This window comes from Mesocricetus auratus, unplaced genomic scaffold (genome assembly GCF_017639785.1).
Source record: "Mesocricetus auratus isolate SY011 unplaced genomic scaffold, BCM_Maur_2.0 Super-Scaffold_4256, whole genome shotgun sequence".
Classification (NCBI taxonomy): domain Eukaryota; kingdom Metazoa; phylum Chordata; class Mammalia; order Rodentia; family Cricetidae; genus Mesocricetus; species Mesocricetus auratus.
Genome location: NW_024429182.1, coordinates 55,618,252 through 55,637,509, shown reverse-complemented (window position 1 = coordinate 55,637,509; position 19,258 = coordinate 55,618,252). Strand labels below are relative to the sequence as shown.

The window sequence follows — 19,258 nt, the reverse complement described above, 5'->3', positions numbered from 1 at the left end:
TCTGTGTGATTATTTGTGGGCTAGCAGTCCCACAAAGGAAAGTCCAACTACAGCCATGCCTTCTCTGCCATGATGAACTGTACCCTCAAACTGTGGCCAGAATAAGAACTTGCCCCCTAAAGTTGCTTTTGTCAGGGTGTTTTGTCACAGCAACAAAACTTAAGACATGCAGCAAGCACTTAGCCAACTGGGCCTGCTCAGTCTCCCTGCTCAGATCCTTGGGAGAAACTGGTGGCCTGAGAGTACACCTTACCCGAAAGCAACTATCAAGGAGTGCGACCCTTTCAAGGCTCCAGGGCTGCTCAGCTGCCCTGGCAAGGAACAGCACACCCTTGATAACGGCCATCTGAGCTGGGACCCTGGAAATCCAGCCCCAGTGCCACCTTCAACAGCAGAACAGAGACCAAGCACTGAGAAGACCACACAGCAAATGGATCAAAAAAAGTTTATTCTGAGTACTTAATTTAAAAAAATTCATACCTAATGAGGTGTGCTACAGAATTCCAGATGATAATTCATATAGAAAACCCAACCTAACAATGGAAAGGCAAGGATTCTTCAGGAAAACACATGGAGCTGGGCATCAATTCTCATGTGTCCCAAAAGTGGAGACTTGTCTACAAGGACATGCTATCCGCCTGAATGTGAGCAACCAGTGGGGCCCAGCCTCCTGGTGTCTCAGAGGCTTGAAAGCATCTTAGGGACAGTTGCTCAAGGAGGCTGTGGCAGGCACCCAGGTAGGAGCCTCAGCTCCCTCACAGTCCTGTTTCTAGCCACATCAATCAATCAATCATCAATCAATCAATCAATCGACTGTAATTGAACATGATATTTGGCAAAAAAACAAAAAACAAAAAAACCACAGCTCCCCTGCAGGGAGCATGCTTCTGGAAGCTTGCAAGGGAAAGGTATAAAGGTATCTATCTGCCTGGCCATCCGAGTGGCTGGCCACACACAGAACATTCCAGGCTGCTTGGGTTGAGTACATCTAGGGTCCACCCTCACCCTCCCACATTGCAGACCAAGCCCAGGATAGCTGCCAGCACGTCACTAAGACATGGGCCTTGAATGCAGACAGGAGAAGGTAACACTTCAAGGCAAGGCAGGAGATGAGGTTCAACCTGGACTGGGGTATGGAGAGGTAAAGAGATGAGGTGAGAAGGCAGAGTACTGAAAGCTCGGGACCCCAGCTCAAGCTGTCAGTACTGACAGAGGGGACTTCCTAAGTAGTGTCAACGCTCCAGGGCTCCCAGCATTCCCCTCTACCATCACCTCACTTGTCCTCGGTCCTCTTTCCTGTCTTCCAAACACTGGACCCTAGAGAGCCTCCTCACTGGACACCCAGTCCAGGAGCAGTCTCCATCCTGGGGGACCCCAACAGCCATGGGGGGTTGGGGGGCACAAGGCCACATATACCACCAACCTCAGGAGAAGCAGAGACCCTGAAGTGGCTACATACCACAGTCAACTTGGCAGAAAAGAAAACACCTGGGATGGACCAAAGTAATCACCCCAAGTTCTCTGTGAACATGATTATCAGATATTAGCAAATTCTGTGGCAAGACATGCCCTGAAGCATCAGCAGAAGTATTAAATATAAAGGCAAAATGTATACTCCCCTCCCAACCTTCGGAAGAAAAACCCAGAAATCAACTCAAACGCACGCAGATGGCCTGTGGCGAGAACCCCGTGCTGGTGCTGGTTGGCACTGGGTGGCCGCCCTACTGCCGCAGTTCCACGTAGTTGGCCGGGAAGAGCCCGTATCTGCCTTTGCACACCCCACGCCACCAGCCATCGTCAATCATTTCTATGTTGGTGATGATGTCATCAGGGTCAAAAGAGATCTCATCATCGCCAGCTACGGAGAGAGAGCAGAGAGAGACTCAGATGAGGTCACCTGACCAGGCAGAAGGACACTGCAGCTGAGACCAAGATAGCCACCCATCAGAGGAAAGGGTGTGGAGAGGGCCTTTACGGTTATACACATGACAAGACAGCAAGGGAGAGGCATGCTGGAGGACTGCTAAGGTTATGCACAAAAGTCTAGACTCTAGAGAGCTGTGAGGTGGTGGCCAAAGTTACAGAATCCATGCGAGTACAGGAAACACGTGCCAGGTCTCTGTTCAGAAAGAAGGCCTGGGGGCCCAAGGACTTGAGGGAGTCCCAGTCATGCATCCCATAAAACAATCAATTAGGGCCCCTCCCCGTGTCATGTCAGCACACCCATTCCACCTGGGCTAACAGAACTAGGTCACGTAGGATGGATGTGATGACATGAAACAGGGAGGGCCACGCTATTCCTAAGATCTCCTGACCATCAGAGCAAGGGCCACATGTGTGGGGTATGTTCATGTGGAACCCTGTCCCCAGCCTACACAGTGAGTCTGTCATGACTAAGGTGGCTCTGCAGCTTCAGATCCCCAGGGGTTCAGAAGGTAAGAGACAAAGGGGTGGGACTCAGGCATGGGCATCCTTGGTACCATCCAGATAACCGCTCTAAAATCACTTCAAGATAAACTGCAGAAAGTGTACCCAAGCTCAGTAATGTGCACCTAATGTGTCAGCCACTGGAAGACTGAGATAGCAAGACTGTTTAAGCCTGAGAGATTCAAGGCCAGACTGGGTAATGCAAACCCTGCTCAAAAGCAAACAAAACAGCCTGTATTCCTGCCCTGAATTGGTCCAGGGAAGGGAGTGGCTGGGGACCTGACCCAGGGCAGAAACGTTTGCGCCCTCAGCCAACAGTTAGTGCCTCACCAGCTTGGTAGTCATACAGGGCGATGGCTGTGATGCCCAGGTCACTTTCATATCCATCGTAGGTGTCATCCTCTGTAAGCAAAGCAAAACTCCTGAGCAACATGCCAGCTACTCCAAACATACTTCTCAAGAACAGATGGGAGAGCTTGCTAAAAATGACCTCGTGACAACAGCTGGGTTGCTATATGGCAGATGCTGGGATGGAGGAGTAAGATACCTCCTAGAAAGAAAAGGACTTGTCCTGGCTAGTTTATGTCAGCTTAACTAAGGTTATAGTCATCTGAAAGGAGGGAACCTCAATCAAGAGAATGCCTTCATAAAATGTGGCTGTAAGGCATTTTCTTAGTGACTGATAGAGGAGGATCCAGTCCACTGTGAGTGGTGCCATCCCTGGGCTGGTGGTCCCGGGTTCTATAAGAAGGCAGAAAGCAAGCCATGAGGAACAAGCCAGGAAACAGCACTCCTCCACGGCCTCTGCATCAGCTCCTGGCTCCAGGTTGCAGCCCTGTTTGAGTGATGAACAGTGATGTGGAGGTGTAAGCTGAATAAACTGTCTCCTCCCCAAATTGATTTGCTCATGGTGTTTCATCATAGCAGTAGAAACCCTGACTAAGACATAACTCTTGGCTTTCAACAGCAAAGCTAAGACACTGAGCTCCAACACATACAGGGAAGCATGGCCACATGGACAAGTAACAAGTACCAAGACCCTTTTCCAAACCTAGCATGATGGTGGCTGCAATCCCAACACTTGTGGGGCAGAGGCAGGAGGACCACCCACATTCAAGGCCAGTTCGAGCTCCAGAGTAAACTCTAGGTCAGCCTGGGCTACTGACTGAATGAGACTGTGGTGGCTTGAGTAAGAATGGCCCCCACAGAATACTGTATCTGAATGCTTAGTCACCAGGGAGTGGCGCTATTTGAAAGGATTAGAAGGACTAGGAGGTGTGGCCTGATTGGAGTAAGTGTGCCATCGGGCGTGGGCTTTGAGGTTTCAAAAGCCCAAGCCGGGCCCCAATGTTGCACCTTGGACCCCCTGCCTGCAGAACAGGGTGTAACTCTCAACTACTTCTCCAGCACCATGTCCCCCATGGTTCCTGCCATGAAGCAAGGCCCCAATTAAATGTCTTCTTTTATGAGAACTGCCTTGGTCATAGTATCTCTTCACAGCAAAAGAACACTGACTAAGACAGACACTGTAAAAAAAAGTCTGATGCCACTAAAGCAAGAGGCCGGAGTAATGGAGGCTTGGCACCGAATGTTGCCCTGGAACAGTGAGGCTGAGAGCAGCTAAGGCCCTGACCCATCCCTACACTGCCCCTGTCTAGTGTCTCACTGGAACCTCATTTCCAAGTAAACGAGTTAGCTTCACTGTCTACTTAAGCACTGGTTCACCTTCAAAGCATGGGAAGATGGGGCCTTTGAGGTAGCTAGGCAATAGGCAGAGTCCTCCATGAGAGGACTCCTTAGGCCAGTAGATCCCTCCCCACCTCAGCCTTAACCATTCATGTAGCACAGCATAAACCTTCCCAAGACCACATGGTAGGAGCAGTGCCCTACTAGGGACCACTGTGTCTAACCCTCCCCAATCCAAGGAATGGCACAGAACTCACATTCCTAGGCAATCAGCTAGCAAGCCAACACTTTCTGAGGAGCACAATGAAGGAAAGGACTTCTCAGAAACCCTCATCCCCTGGACATAGCTAGAGTGGGGTCTAGTACCCGCTTGGTAGTGGCCAGGGGCCTCTGTGGTCTCGTAGACAGGTTCTGAGGTGTAGGCTAAGTTTTGCTGGCTGATGGCCTCAGGGACACCTGCAGCCTCAGTGCTGTACACAGGCTCAGGCTCAGGCTCAGGCTCACTCCCATCAACAGGACTTCCGTAGCTCGGCTCCGCCTTGAATGGTGCTGCATCCTGAGGAGAGACAAGCAGACATTTCTCAGGCTGTCACCAGAGACAGAAGAGGGCCACTCACAAGTGACCACCATGGTCAGACAAATCAAGGCAAGGACAGAAACGTTATACACAGGGAGTGGGGACAGGAAGCTCCTGTGAAGGGTGACCGCACAGGGCATACTGCCACAGGTCAAGATCACTCAGGTCCAAGACTGGTTTACTTAGAAAGATGATGGTAGCCACAGACTACAAGGCTAACAGACAGTTCCTGGTGTGAGCCCTGTCCCAACTTCTCATCACAGCATCAGGTACTTCCCTCAGTTTCTGGTCCCATCTGAGCTGCGGATCACAAGGTCTGTCCACGCCCGAGATCAGTACTGTCACCAGTCTCATCAAAAAGCCAGTGCCGCAGCACCTGGCCCAGCAGGAGGGACGGCTATGTGGGAATGCCTCACGGCCACTCTGTCGGGTCACACCCACCAAGAAGTCTTGCATGGGAAGGCTCCCTGCCATGCAGGGCAAGTAACAATGGGGTGAAGAAGAGGGAATCCTGGTAGTGAAGAGGTCATGGCCCCTTAAGCCCCAGTCACAGCTTGTGTCCAAGCTCTCCCAGGACCCACGAGCAATGCTACCTACATAATGGAAGGGCGGTATGTGAGGACCAATGGCATGTGGCTGTGGGCAGAGGGGCTTACTTCAGTGAGGGGGCCCTGAGTCTGGGCAGAGTGAGGCTGTAGGCAGAGGGGCTTACTTCAGTGAGGGGGCCCTGAGTCTGGGCAGAGTATGGGAGATGCTAGGCAGGGATGAGGCAAGGACTCCACAGAGTTTGTGTGAGGAGGCCATAGGGACCAGAGAACAAGATGCTCCAGGGGCTAAGAGAGAACACTGTCTACATTCCTCATCAACCCCCACCCACAGCTGTCTCTCTTCTACCTCCCCCTTGTCAGGATTTTGGGGTGGCATGACAGCCTGGAATGGTTCCCATTGTCTTGGTGCTCTAGTAGCTAGTGACCCGACAGAGTGGCCGTGAGGCATTCCCACATAGCCGTCCCTCCTGCTGGGCCAGGTGCTGCGGCACTGGCTTTTTGATGAGACTGGTGACAGTACTGATCTTGGGCGTGGACAGACCTTGTGATCGGCAGCTCAGCTGGGACCAGAAACTGAGGGCCAAAGGACAGTAGGTTCCAGAGGGAGCATAGCTGGTGCGACCATGTGGCATCCACTGACGTCCCAGAAGTTACAGGGAGAGGAAGGCCATGGTGCCATGAGCTGCCCAAAGGTGAAGACATCTAACCTGGGGGACACCTTGCTCCAGGGAGACAGAAGGGGAGGGTGGCATGAGTCTGCAGGAGTCTAGGGCAGCCAATTGGTCAAGTGACTACCCACCTCATAGATGGGGCTGGAGGGTGGTCTGTCTTCAGCTGGCTGAGGACTAGGAGATGCAGGGGGCGTCAGCTTCTTGGCTCTGGATTGCTCCTAAGGTTGAAGGACAGCAAATGCATGGTTACCCAGTCAGGAAGTCACGCCTGCCACTTTGTAAGGGGGTGGTGCCCAGGTGAAGCTTGGAGCCTGCTGGAGAGTAGAAAACACTGATCACAGGATCAGGTGGCTTTGAAGTGAAAGTCACATAGTCAGACCTTTTCTAGGACTCTGGCCTGTAGCATCATTCCTGTATCATCACAGGATGTGCCATGGACAGGGACACTGGACAGAGGTGAAATCCACCAGCCACTCCATTTTGCCATCAGCTCATTTCCCAACTTGGGGCTCTGAGCCGATGCTACCATGGGCCAAGAGTTTTAGGGACCTTTTAATGGATAGGTATTTTCTGTACATGTGGCAGACATGACCCCAGGGGGCTGACAGGTGGGCTCCTCTCTAAAGACCATGCTCCCACAAGGCAAAATCCTGGTCCCAATCCGGGTCCCCATCCTGCAACAGAACCAAGACAATGGGAACCATTCCAGGCTGTCTGTGGGCTCATGCTACCCCAAAATCCTGACAAGAGGGAGGCAGAAGAGAGACAGCTGTGGGTGGGGGTTGATGAGGAATGTAGAAGGTAGCTGAGGGAAGTGGCCACAAGCCAAAGAGCCAAGGAAGATGTTGAAGGCAGCACCTGGGATCTGGCCAAAGCCTCCAGGGCCACAGCTGGGCAACACCCCTCAGGATGCCTGGACTTCAGGGCTGTGGCAGCAGGTACGGGGTGTTCTAACTACTTGGGGAGCAAGCTCAAGACAGCATCATGGGAAACTTACTGAAATCCATATGTCCCCATGGGAGATGTTCATGGTTACAGTCAGGCCCCAGAGATAGGACTGAACCTCACCTATGCACTCCACACCCTCTCTACACTATCGTCTAGGGGGGACAATGGTCACACTGTGTGCTCTTGAGAGAAACACTATAAAGACTCTAACAGTCTCTGCAGCCCCATGACAGCCATGACAACCTCCAAAGATGAACATCTCAGGCATCACTGGTCCTGTGCACCTGAGGGCAGGACCCATCCGTATGTTCAAGCCTGCAGCACAATGAGGAGGCCAGGCTGTTGAGTCAGTCCAACTACAACTGCAGGCTGTGGGGCTCTCCCAGCCCTCCCTACACCCAGCTGGGTGCCAAGAAGAGCCTCACTGTCAATGCATGTTTAAAGTCACACAGAAACTGAAGCACAAGGAGGTCAGGGCTGGTCTCGTCAGCTCAAAACTGACAGAAGACAGTACATCAGAGTCTCATCTCATGGAGGGAAGAAATGGGGTGAGCAGGACAGAAAAAGACCACATGGCAGAGGAATTAACATCAAGAGAATCTGAGACCAGAACTAGGCGGTTATGGAGAGCCACGCCACCCAATCAGCCTGCAGAACACTACGGGATGCCACGTGTGCGCTGGCACAACCAATGGTGAGCCCGCACTGGGAGACTGGGCCTCTGAAGGGAGGAGATGTACACTTTATAAACGCATGGTCACCACTACATGCAGCTAAATGCCACGAGACACACTACACGGTGCCCATGCTCCCGTGCCATCCATCTGCCAACTGCATGGCATCCCCTTTAACCCCACATCTTCCTCTGTGAGGTTTCAACCCCAATACCTCCTGCGGGGGAAATGTCCATCAGCTTATATGGAGCCGCATCTTCATAAAACACCTCTGTATGACTTGTTGAGGATTCTACTTCCCAACCATTCTGGATAGCCATCGCCAGCATACACATGCGGCCATGGGGCCACGGAGAGGGGCTGAGGGCTGAAGGTACCCAGGTGGGGGACCAAGTTACTCTAGCTTGCTGTGTAAACAAGCCTTCCTACCAGCAACTCCTGAATCTAGTTGAAAACAAAGAAACCACTCTCAGTGGCAAGTGAGCATAGCATAGAGGCTTCAGGAAGGAGCCCTCCCCCAGGCCCACTTCCTCGACTCTTCAGTGTGCCCACTGCAGACTCAAGGAAGGCAACTAGGCTCCCGAGTGGGACACGGCATCTTTACTCACTTCCAGCTTCCTCCGAGCCTCTTCCTGCTCCTGCCTTTCCTTGGCCATGCGCTGAGCTCTCTCTGCTTCTGCCTTCCGCCTGTCCTCCTGCTCTCTCTCCTTTGCCAGATTTTCAAAGTTAGCTCGGATATTGCTGGTTTTGCTGGTCGCTAGAGGAAAGAGAGGGCACATCTGTCTCATCTCACCAGAACAAAAGCCACACCATGGAACACAGTCAAATCACCTTAGGCCAGCCACACGCCAGGTCCAAGGGAGACTAATGGGATCAGAAGCCCTGGGTCTCAGGACAGTTAAGCCAGACACGGTCATAGGCAAGCACTACGAGCCCAGGCTGAATGAAGCCCCAATGAGGGGCTGCGGCGCGGCTCAGGGTTGGAGCTGGCCTGGCACACACAAGGCCCTTGGTTCCATCCATAGCACCACATAAAAGGGGAAAAATGGTTTTAGAACAGCAAAAAGGTATTGGTTTTCAATATACATGCACCCTTGAATATACTTCCCCCCCATTCTGTATGACAAAAGTAGGGAAGGCGTCAGTCAGGACCGGCAGATACCTGTCTCAGAACAGACTTCCTGTGCTACCGAGCTTGCAAGTGAACAGGTTTGTTCATGGAACACCATTTTCCCCAGACATAACAAGAAGCCAGGTCTGAGTGTCTGGCAGGCGTTTCCTCCAAAGTGAGCCTGCCCAGTAAAGAAAATGTATAGCAGAGCCAAGTGTGGTAGTTACACCAGTCATCCTAGCAGAAGGACCAGGCATTCCAGGCCAGCCTGGGCTACATGAGACTGCCTCAAAACAAAACAGAACAAAAACAGAATAAACAAAGGAAAGAAGAAAAGTATTGCTGCTTGTCAGTATGAAAGTGAAGTTTTCAAGCAAAACTCCTGGGTTGGCCAGGCCGTGGCACATGCCTGGGATCTCAGCACTTGGGAGACTGTGGCAGCGGGCTATGTTACATACTAAGCCATCCTTTAGCTCATCAGTGATGAGCCTAGGATATACTGTGGAACCCTGCCTACAAAAACAAACAAGAAGCAAACAAATCTGGGTTTCTGGCCGGGCGGTGGTGGCGCACGCCTTTAATCCCAGCACTCGGGAGGCAGAGGCAGGCGGATCTCTGTGAGTTCGAGGCCGGGCTGGACCGATAGCCTCCGAAACAATACAGAGAAACCCTGTCTCGTAAAAAAAAAAAAAAAAAAAAAAAAAAATCTGGGTTTCTGAACATTTGTAGCTGCTACCACAGTGTACTGGCTGCTTTTATATCAATTTGACCCAAGCAGGAGTCAGTAGAGAGGAGGGAGCCTCAACTGAGAAAATGTCTCCACAAGATCAGGCTGCATGCAAGCCTGTTGGGCATTTTCTTAATTAGTGACTGATGTAAGAGGACTCAGGACACCGGTGGTGCCAGCCTTGGGCTGCTGGTCCCGATTCTATAAGAAAGCAGACTCAGCAAGCCATGGAGCCCAAACTAGTAAGCAGCACCCCTCCATGGCCTCTGCATCAGCTCCTGCATCAAGGTTCCTGCCCTGCTTGAGTTCCCGTCCTGACCTCCTTCAGTGACGGACAGTGATGTGGAAGCATAAGCCAAGTAAGTAACACCCCCAAAGTTGCTTTTGGTCATGGTGTTTCATCACAGCACCAGAAACCCTAATGCAATGAGAATGACAGCTGTCACTTAAGGGCTGTAATGATATGGGTGACCTCTCAGTTTGTTTGTAAGGGCTCTACCTCAGGTAACAGACCTAATCCAGAGACCTGGTATCTGAAAATAACAAGGTACACATTATAGCCCACAGGGTGAGCAAAACTCTGGAAGTACTCAGAGACCACAGCCCAGGGGAATCCCCAGCCCTGAGGAAACCACAGCCCACAGTGTGTGGGCCTTGGGCTCCCACAGCTTCCCTGAGAGCATCCTCTCGAGCTGCCTAGCACAGTCATTCCTGTTCCCTTGTAAGGCCCAAGCAAGCAGAAGCCTATTGTCCTGAAACAATGCCACACTGTTCACACAGTCTGACACTGGGGCTAATTTCCAAATATGTCTCTGTTTAAGCACCTCATAGTTTTGTTGTTTAAAAAACAATCTGTTTACCCCTCCCCCCTTTTTTGAGATGGTCTCACTGTATAGTTCAGGCTGGCCCAAGCCTTGCTAGGTAACTCAAGCTGGCCTTGAACTCGTGACAAGCCTCCTGCCTCAGATTTTCAAGTGCTGAGATTACAGTCATATGCCACCATGCCTGAACCCTTCTAATGTGACATACAATAGATATCAATAAGCACAAATAGTGCCTGCAGAGGTCTTTGCAAAAGGCCCTGATGGTGTCAAAATGACCCAAGAACTGATTCGTGTGTCTGCAACGGCCAGTGGTTATTCTACCTACTGGTGTGATGGGGGATTTTTATCCTATATGCAAAGGGAACTCTCTGGATGCTTCTCATGCTCACATATCCTGGAAGCGCCTGAAAGGACACGGTTCTGAGTCACTGGTAAAGCTTGCAAGTGAGAGGCTCAGAAGCCTCTGCTTCTCTTCATAAACACCATGAGATTTTATGAACCCCAGGCTGCAGTTGGGACCAGTGAGAGAAGCAGACTCCAGGGATATACGCAGGCTGCTCCCAGAACCTGGTCACCAGCAGCAGCTCTCAGGGCACCAACACTGTACCCTGTGCCCACACAGTGCTTTCGGACTGCCAGCACTCACCAGCCTCAATGGGGACAGTCTTCTGGTATGCTGAGGGCACCTGGGCCACGTCTTCAAAGGTGGATGCGTTCTGCGGAGACAGAGAGGAGTCAGGGGGTAGTGTCCTCACTCCTTCCCAGTCAAGACAACTGTTACCTCCACAACACAGAGCTGTCACCCCCATCCTACACACTGCAGAGTCACTGGGGCAAGGCTCCCCTTCCACAGACTCACTGATCACCATGCAGGCGCACACCCCAGCACACTGTGAGGCTCTGTAGGTCACAGGGTCACCTGGCCAGGCCCCCTCCTTGCCCCCTTGAAGACTCTCTCAGCATCACACATCTCAACCATGTTTACGGTCTCCGGAATTACTGTGGCAGGGATCTCGGAAGCCAGTGGTTGACCTAGACACAGGCTGACAGGGCAGTGACAACAGTGACAGTCCCCAGCCATGTGGCTTCTAATGGATATTCAGGGTTCAGAACACTGACTGCCCCGACACCCTGCCTGATTTCCCACATGGAAGCATCCCCAGCTGGGGCCTCAGGGCAGAGCGGTGCTCACCTTAGCATCAACACCATCCCTTTCCCTAGTCTGATCCCAAGTCTGTCCCTCCGGAGCATCCTTCACCTTGCTGCCAAGGAGGCCCCTGTCTGGTCCGCAATCTCAGGATGCTCTGCCCTCACCTGGGGACCCTGATCCATCTCTATACCCCCACTCTCTTCAATCACTCACCAGTGCCCCACTTTCCAAATCACAGCACCCCTTTGTTCTAAAGCATGCTGGGGGTGACACCTAGGGCCTCTCCAATGAAGCACACCGAGCCCCTGCCTAGCTTCTTGACCTGTCTCTCCCACTCCCCATTCCTGGGTCTCCCCCTCCTCAGCCTCTGCCCATGTTGGCCCTCACTCCATCTCCTTCTCCACACAGCCTGGCTCTGGAGCCCAACAGGGTGGCCACTCTTGTCCTTGGGTCACTCGTAACTGCCCAAAGCCACCATGGAGGAACACTTTTCTTCTCTAGGAAGGGACAGGCTGGTATCAGGGTCACTAACTCATCTCAATTACTATGTGAATGAACTCCTGTTGTCAGGACAGCCTCATGGCACAGCCTGGGTCTTGATTCCACCCCACAGTCCCCTAGGCAGGAAGGACCCTGGGCTTTCTCTCAGGGCAACAAACAGAGAAAATAGCCATGTCTGGCTGGCAGGGGCAGAAGAGACTTCTAACCACATCATTTCCTGACTCCAATTGCACAATGTCAGCAGTCGCCAACTTTGTGGTTGCCATCTTTACCATCACCACCAACCACAGACACCACAACTTCCTCAATGCCAGCCTCTGAATAACTCACTCACTTCCTCATGTCCTCTGCTACAAGGCCCTCAGCCACCAGACACCTGGTCTCCTGCCACCTCACCCAGCCTCCCCGCTCAGTCTCTGCTGACTGGCAGGTGAAGCCCTGGGGGTGACCCCCAGCATAGTACAGACAGCCCTGCAGCATCCTGGCTGCCTAGAGCCTTAATTAGCCTCATCTTCTCTACCCAAGTTCTATAACTCTGCAAGGATCCACCACTGCCCAGAGTCACATCAACCCTCCTTCTGCTCTGTCAAGTGCTACAGTTGCAGGTATGGGCAACTGTGCCTGGACCCAAGTTCTTTCACTAAAGGGCAGGCTGCATGTTCCATAGGCCTCCCAGGTCCCTCCCTCCAACAGGGTGACCACCCTTCAACCCATGGGCTTCCCAGGCCCCTCCCCTCAGCAGGAAACTGTCTCCTCTCACTCTTCCACACTTGCAGTGACCTCATTCCTGAACCAGGCTCCATTCACACCCCCTGTGTCACTGTCACTGACCCCAGCTTTGCAGACAAGTTTCAGTCTACCCTCAAAACTTGGCCCAGGGACCAATGAGAGGATTCGTTGGGCAATGGTGCTTGCCTCCAAGCCCAGTGACCTAAATTCAATCCCTAGGACCCATATAGTAAAAACCAACTCACACAAGTTGTCCTTTGACCGCCACATGTAGTCTGTGGCGCATACATGTGCATACACATGCGTACCAACCTACATATATACATGCATACACATCATTTTTAAAATCAGCTCATCTGGCTTCCTTAGGGACATTTTGCCCAAGTAATTCCTATGAGAAGCTCTGGTGACATGGCAGATGCTTTGGGTGATACCAACCATGGTGAGCTGCGAGCCCAATGGAAGAATAAGTCTGTGGATGACCCTGCCATGTATGACCACAGCCAAGCACAGAAGCAAACATCTGCATCTATGAGACGAGAAGATGCAGCCACCTCTACTGCCTGCCAGGCCGTTTGAGAACCTACAGAGCTATCTGGCGACCCCCAACACTTTCCCCACAAGTAGCTGACACACCAGGAGAAAATTCTTTTGCCATCTCACAGCTTACCCTGCAGGGTCCCCAAAGTGATAAAAGAAACAATAGGCTGATGAGGGGATCTGGGGAGAAGAAACAAATCGTTTCCATGGGAACATGCTTTAATCCTAAGAGATAAAGCGGGGCAAGATGGCACCTATCAACAGTGCCAGACTATGGAAACTGAGGCAGAAGGAGCACGAGTCCCAGGCCAGCCTGGGAAGCAGAGCAAGACCCCATCTGAAGAAAAGAGTGAGAAAGGACAGGCCAGGGACCAGTGCATCCCAGCTGTGGGCCATGTGCAGCAATAGTAATAGTCTAGGCCCTGCTATCTGTGGTAACAGCCAATGACTAGATGTGGCCACTAAGCACTTCCAAAGTACTAGCCAAGAGTTGGTTCTTGCCTGGTCTACTGATAACAATTAAAAGTTCAGGGACATGTCCCTAAGACCCTCTAATCAAGTCCCTGGGTTGCACTCCACTACTCACTGGGATGCTGTGACCAGGTACTTGGCTTGCTTGCGTCAGCTCCAGACATGAAACAACATGAAGCCCCGGTGTACTACATGAAGTATGCAAGGTTCCCAGGACCACGGAATGGCATGTGCCTAACGTTCCTGGGCAGACCTCCAATGCTGTGAGCTAAGGGCCCTCGGAAGAACACCCCACAGTATCTCGCTGGTCTTACCTTGTCCATCCGATCCTTCTGTACCCCATACTTCCCGCCGAATCCTTTGGCATAGTCTGAAAGGTGGTAAAGGCAAGACTTCTGTGAGGATGAGGACGGGCGAGCAATGGCAGGCGCATGCACAGGGGTCCACAAGACAGCCCAGGGACACGAGCCAGAGCAGAGGGATGAGAGAGCTGCCCGAGGATGGGCTCTCCTGGCAAAGCCAGCTGTTTAACCACAGTGCCCAGTGCAGGCAGGGAGCAAGTGAGGTGTGGGCATGCTTCCAGGAACGGGGGTGGGGAGAGGATGGGCAGCAGGCCGGTGGGAAGGAAACCAAGGAGGAAGGGCACAGGACAGGCCTTTGCAGTGCACACTTGTATAGCACAGTCTTCACACCAGCCAGGGACTTATTCTCATCTGCTTCCTGGGCGCCTGCTCTACTGGGCACTAAATAGAGGCCCCACCGTAGTTTGTTCTCTTGCTTTTTAAAAGAAAAAAAAAAAACTCCCTGTCGAAATGCCACCAGACAAGTATGTCCGTTGCTGCCACACACACAAACACATGAAAGTGACAGTCATGCAGCCTCGACATCACAGGAACCAATGGCCACCTCCACGCAGTCTGCTGGGCCAGTCCTAAGTATATCCACCCCAGGTCTGATAGCATCTGGGAGCCTACACTCCACCCTGATTCAGGGAGTCACATGCCTCTGCCTGGCACTCGGGTTCTAGGAACCAGGTCTAATCTCTTGAGGAGAAAAAAACTGCAATAGCTACTGAGATTACCAGGCATGCACACAGTGTGCACATACAGTGTGGTTCTGGGTGGAGATACTACACACAGATGGTGTGGTCAAAAACAAAAACTCCAAACACATAAACCTTATACACCTGGCCAAAAACAAAACAAAACAACAACAAAAAACTCACTATAAAGACACAGAGAGCACATGAAACATGCCTGTCTTTCTCCATGACCCCAGCGTCTAGTTAACATCAGGTCTCAAACCCACCTCTCTGTGGGCCAGAGGCAATGAGGAGGAGCTCAGAGATTCAGTGCTGCTGGTCAGCAGCACGGAGGCCAGAGGTGTCTACTGCAGAAACTGCCCTGCCCTGACCTGAAGAGTATCTCCTAACTTGAACTGTAAAGGTCAGAGGGGAAAGGATGTTGCTCTAGCATTAAACTAGGTGGGGACATCCCTGGCAGCTGGAGGCACAGGGAGCTGACACAGGCACTGCGGTGAACCCTGAAGTCTATGCTGCAAGTCATCTGCACTGCAAGGGCTGATGGGAGGAAGAAGGGGCAACTGTGCCTTGCTGGGACTCGTGCTTGGCCAATTTCTCCTTGTAATCAAACCCCACTGCAGAGGAGTCCTGCCTCTCGGACTGAACACCAAATTTGCCTCCGAACCCAGTCTTATAGTCTGGAGATCCACGCGAGACAGTAGGGAGCATGACCGAAAGAGGAAATAGTCAGATTAGAGTCACATGAGCATGTGCAATGGTCAAATATATCATGTTCGGACAGCAAGAGGGCTGACCCGGGTCTGAGGGTCTAACACTGACCAAAGGATTAAGGAACAAACTTACAAGTCAGTATACTTCAGCTGAAATGCAGAAGCAGGTTCAGAACTGCTTGGTAAATAGTTTAAAGCTACTCCATACTTTGAGGTTTGCCTGCAGGGTCTTTCCCAGGCTGCCCGTAGAAAAGGGACAACAGAGGGGTTACCAGCCCCACTCCCTGTGCTGGAAGGACAGCTGGGGACAACTACAAGTGTTTTACCCATTCAAACCAGCTCTCCCTGGGACAAAGTTCCCACTGTGACAAGAAAACACTCCCAGTTACAAAGGAAGTGTGATTTGAGGAGAGGCTCAGAGGTAGAGATAGTCTGTCCAGCACAGACCAGGATGTGGCTTCTATCCCCAGCACCTCAGAAAGAAGTGTGCCCTCCACAAACCAAAGCCCACCTTAAAAAGGAGAGCCCTGGAAACCAGAGGGCCACAGGCCCTAATGAGTGCTACAGGAACCAGGCTCCCAGTTGCTGCAGCACTGGCACAGGGGTGGGGATAGGACAGGATCACCCTATCCCCTTGCCACCTATAGGGACCTCTGGAATTGGAGGAGACACAGACAACTTCACACCATGAAAACAAAATTCAGACAGAAACACAGCTGACATGAGGCACGTGACCGACTGAGGAATGAACACAAGCTTCCCAAAGACCCTTGAGGAAAGCTGGGGAGTGGGGTGGAGGAGGTACCTTTTTGGGACTCATGCAGCTGCAGCTTCTCCTGATGGTCCCAGCCAAGGGCACACTTGTCTTGTCTGTCTGTCTGCACACCAAATTTTCCTCCAAACCCTTTCACATAGTCTACATGCACAACAGAAAGCCATAACCTGGCATTACTGCGCAGCCCAGAACACAGGGAGAAAGCAGGTTTCAGATGCAAGGAGGCACGCTTCACTGGTCCCCAGCTGCCCCCAGGGAACAGCTGGGATGGAGACCCCAGTTGCCACCCATCACAGGCCCTCCTCAAGATAACAGTGTCTGAGGAGTGTAGTTAAATAGGCTAAGCCAACGCATGTGGCCCTTGAGGGAGCGAGGTCTTGTCACTCATAGGCAGACGTGTGTGACAGGGACATTGCTACAAACAACACTAGGGCTTAGAGTCAAGGAGAGGCCAGCGCCTGAGTTCTTATGTAACCACAGGCTGGGATCAGTTGTCTTAGGTTGACCATCTGAAAAACTGTAGGTGACAACAGTTTTTCTCTCCTATCCTGGCCACACCTGTCATCCTGCAAGGGACTGGCTAGGGAAGAGAAAGTGGCAGTACCTTTCTGGGACTCATGCTTCTCTGTTTTGCCTTGATACTCAAAGCCCACAGCACTTTTGTCCACCTTGTCCTTGTCAATTCCATATTTTCCACCAAAACCTTTGGAATAATCTGAAACAAGAACAGCACTGTACTAAAAAAAAAAAAATCAGCAATGGAAACGTCCAGAAGGCTAAGAGGTGCCTGCTGCCAAGTTTGAAGGCCTGAGTTCAATTCCTGGGATCCACAAAATACAAGGAGACAACCAAGTCCTACAAGTTGTTCTCTGACAATCACACATGTGCACATCCATACATATGTACAAAATGAATAAATATGCAAAATTAAACCAGCAACAGATTCAATGGACATGGTATACGGTATTTAAGAAGGTAAAGCATGGGCTGTCAAGACTGTCAGCAAGTAAAGACACTTGCTACTAACCATGATGACCTGGACTCAATCCCTGGGACCCACATGGTGAGGAGACAGCCCAAGTGTGTGGCTTATGCCTGTGTCCCAGTACTCAGGAGGCTGAGGCAGGAGGTTTCCTGGGAATTTGAAGCCAACTTCCAACACACTGTGAGTTCAAAGCCAGCTTGGGGTATAAAGTGAAACCTTGCCTGGAAATAAAAGAAAAAGAAACAAATAAAAAGAAAAACAGAAGGAGGACCAGAGTTCAGTTCCCAACACCCACATGGTGGCTTACAACCATCTGTAACTCCAGTTCAGAGGGATCTGATACTCTCTTTTGGGATCTGAAGGCACCTGCACTCACATGTCATAAACACAGACACATACCCATACACATGGGGAGGGAGAGAGGGAGGAAGAGAGGGAGGAAGGAAGGAAGGAAGGAAGGAAGGAAGGAAGGAAGGAAGGAAGGAAGGAAGGAAGGAAGGAAGGAAGGAAGGAAGGGGCTGAAAGAAAGTCAGTCTTTGTGGCTGGAGAGATGGCTCAGCAGTTAAGAGCACTGACTGCTCTTCCAGTATCCATGTGGTGGCTCAAAACCATCTGTAACTCTAGTTCCAGGGGATCCAACACCCTCTTCTGGCCTCCGCAGGTACCAGGCACATATGTGGTGATCATCAGACATATATGCAGGCAAAATACTCATACACATAAAAAAAAATTAAGTATATTTTTTTAAAAACTTCAAAGAAAAAAAAACAGAACACATGTAGAGAACTTTTTAGAAATGCAGGCTCTGCTCTAAAAAGGTCATGTGACATGTCACTCTTGCACTGTCATAACATGACTTCCTATAGGTACTTAGAACCTCAACGAGAAGCCCTAGGCAACCTATAGGTCTGTGTGCCACAGCCCCCCGGAAGTACACTCAGCCTCTGCTTGGAACCAGGACTGGACGGCCCAGAATGCTCAGCACTCATGACCTGAGTTAAGTCTGGCCCCGGGAAGAAAAGCACAGTGATCAGTGTGAAGTCACAGCTGCACAGCACCCCAGGGAAAAGCCTAAGGCAAGCAGCAGGCCCCAGACACACAGGCCCCAGGCACACTGGCCCTTTCCCAGGGGCAGGGCCAAGCCAGCGTGACCAGAACTTTTGGTGGGAGTGGTGTGCGTGTGCATGTCCATGTGGAGATGGAGAGGTCAGAAGACAACCTTGGGTCTTCACCTTCCACCTTGAGACAAGGTCTCTTTCTTGATTTTTTTAGTGAGTATGTCAGGCTTGCTGGCCCACGAGCTTCAAGTTCTCCTGTGTGTCTCCCATCTCCCAGCAGATAAACAGGGAACACAGATGCTCATTCTATGTGCCATGCCCAGTTTTCACATGAATTCTGGGAATCGCACTCAGGTCCTCTCACTGGCACAGCAAGCACTTCTACTGCTGAACTGAGTCCCAGACCGTCTCCTGGGATTTTCTGTTTTGTTTTGTTTTTAAAGAAACTCAAAGCTGTCTTTCAACACAAGCTCTTGGTTTTCTTTTTTGTTTATTTGTTTTGTTTTTTAAGACAAGATTTCTCTGTGTGGCCCTAGCTGTCTCTGTAGACCAGGCTGGCCTCAAACAAAGATCCACCAGCCTCTGCCTCCCGAATGCTGAGACTAAAAGCGTGCACCACCAACTGGCTGCTTTCAAATACTGGCAAATGTTAAACAGAACTGACACATGTGGGCACAAAAAACAAAAGAAAACAAAAAAACCTCTGTAAACACTGTAAACATGTAAAAACACCCTTGCACTGCATGGAAGGCTACAGCAGTGGTTCTCAACCTCCCGAACACTGCAACCTTTTAGTATAATTTCTCACACTGTGATAACCCCCAACCATAAAATTATTTCATTGCTACTTCATTACTGTAATTTTACTAGTTATAAATTGTAATATAAATATCCGGTATACAGGATACATGGCCCCTGTGAAAGGGCCACTTAACCCCCAGAGAGGTCAAACCCCACATGTTGAGAACCACTGTACTAGACAAAAGTTTAGTGGTTAACAGCACTGGCTGCTCTTCCAGAGGACCCTGTTTAGGTTCCAAACACTCACTCGGCTGCTCGTAACCTTCTATGGTTGCAGTTTCAAGGGCTCTGCACAAAGTGCAT

The 19,258-nt window shown here is 51.1% G+C and overlaps 1 protein-coding gene across 6 annotated transcripts in view; it reads right to left on the bottom strand.

The window, feature by feature from the left end:
- Window positions 1-431: 431 nt before the first annotated feature.
- The window catches only part of Cttn (cortactin), a 32,802-nt gene continuing 13,975 nt past the window's right edge, over window positions 432-19,258 (bottom strand). The window contains exons 9-18 of one of the 6 annotated variants that reach the window (XM_005064121.4): window positions 16,716-16,826; window positions 16,142-16,252; window positions 15,193-15,303; window positions 13,899-13,954; window positions 10,840-10,909; window positions 8,140-8,288; window positions 6,038-6,127; window positions 4,480-4,669; window positions 2,758-2,829; window positions 432-1,858 (exon numbers count right to left, since the gene is read on the bottom strand). In XM_005064121.4, the coding sequence (XP_005064178.1) occupies window positions 1,722-1,858; window positions 2,758-2,829; window positions 4,480-4,669; window positions 6,038-6,127; window positions 8,140-8,288; window positions 10,840-10,909; window positions 13,899-13,954; window positions 15,193-15,303; window positions 16,142-16,252; window positions 16,716-16,826 (1,097 nt within the window). In that variant the 3' untranslated portion in view covers window positions 432-1,721. The remainder of the gene's footprint in view (window positions 1,859-2,757; window positions 2,830-4,479; window positions 4,670-6,037; window positions 6,128-8,139; window positions 8,289-10,839; window positions 10,910-13,898; window positions 13,955-15,192; window positions 15,304-16,141; window positions 16,253-16,715; window positions 16,827-19,258) is intronic. The other 5 variants (XM_005064122.4, XM_021227340.2, XM_013115223.3 and 2 more) reach the window with 5 other exon arrangements.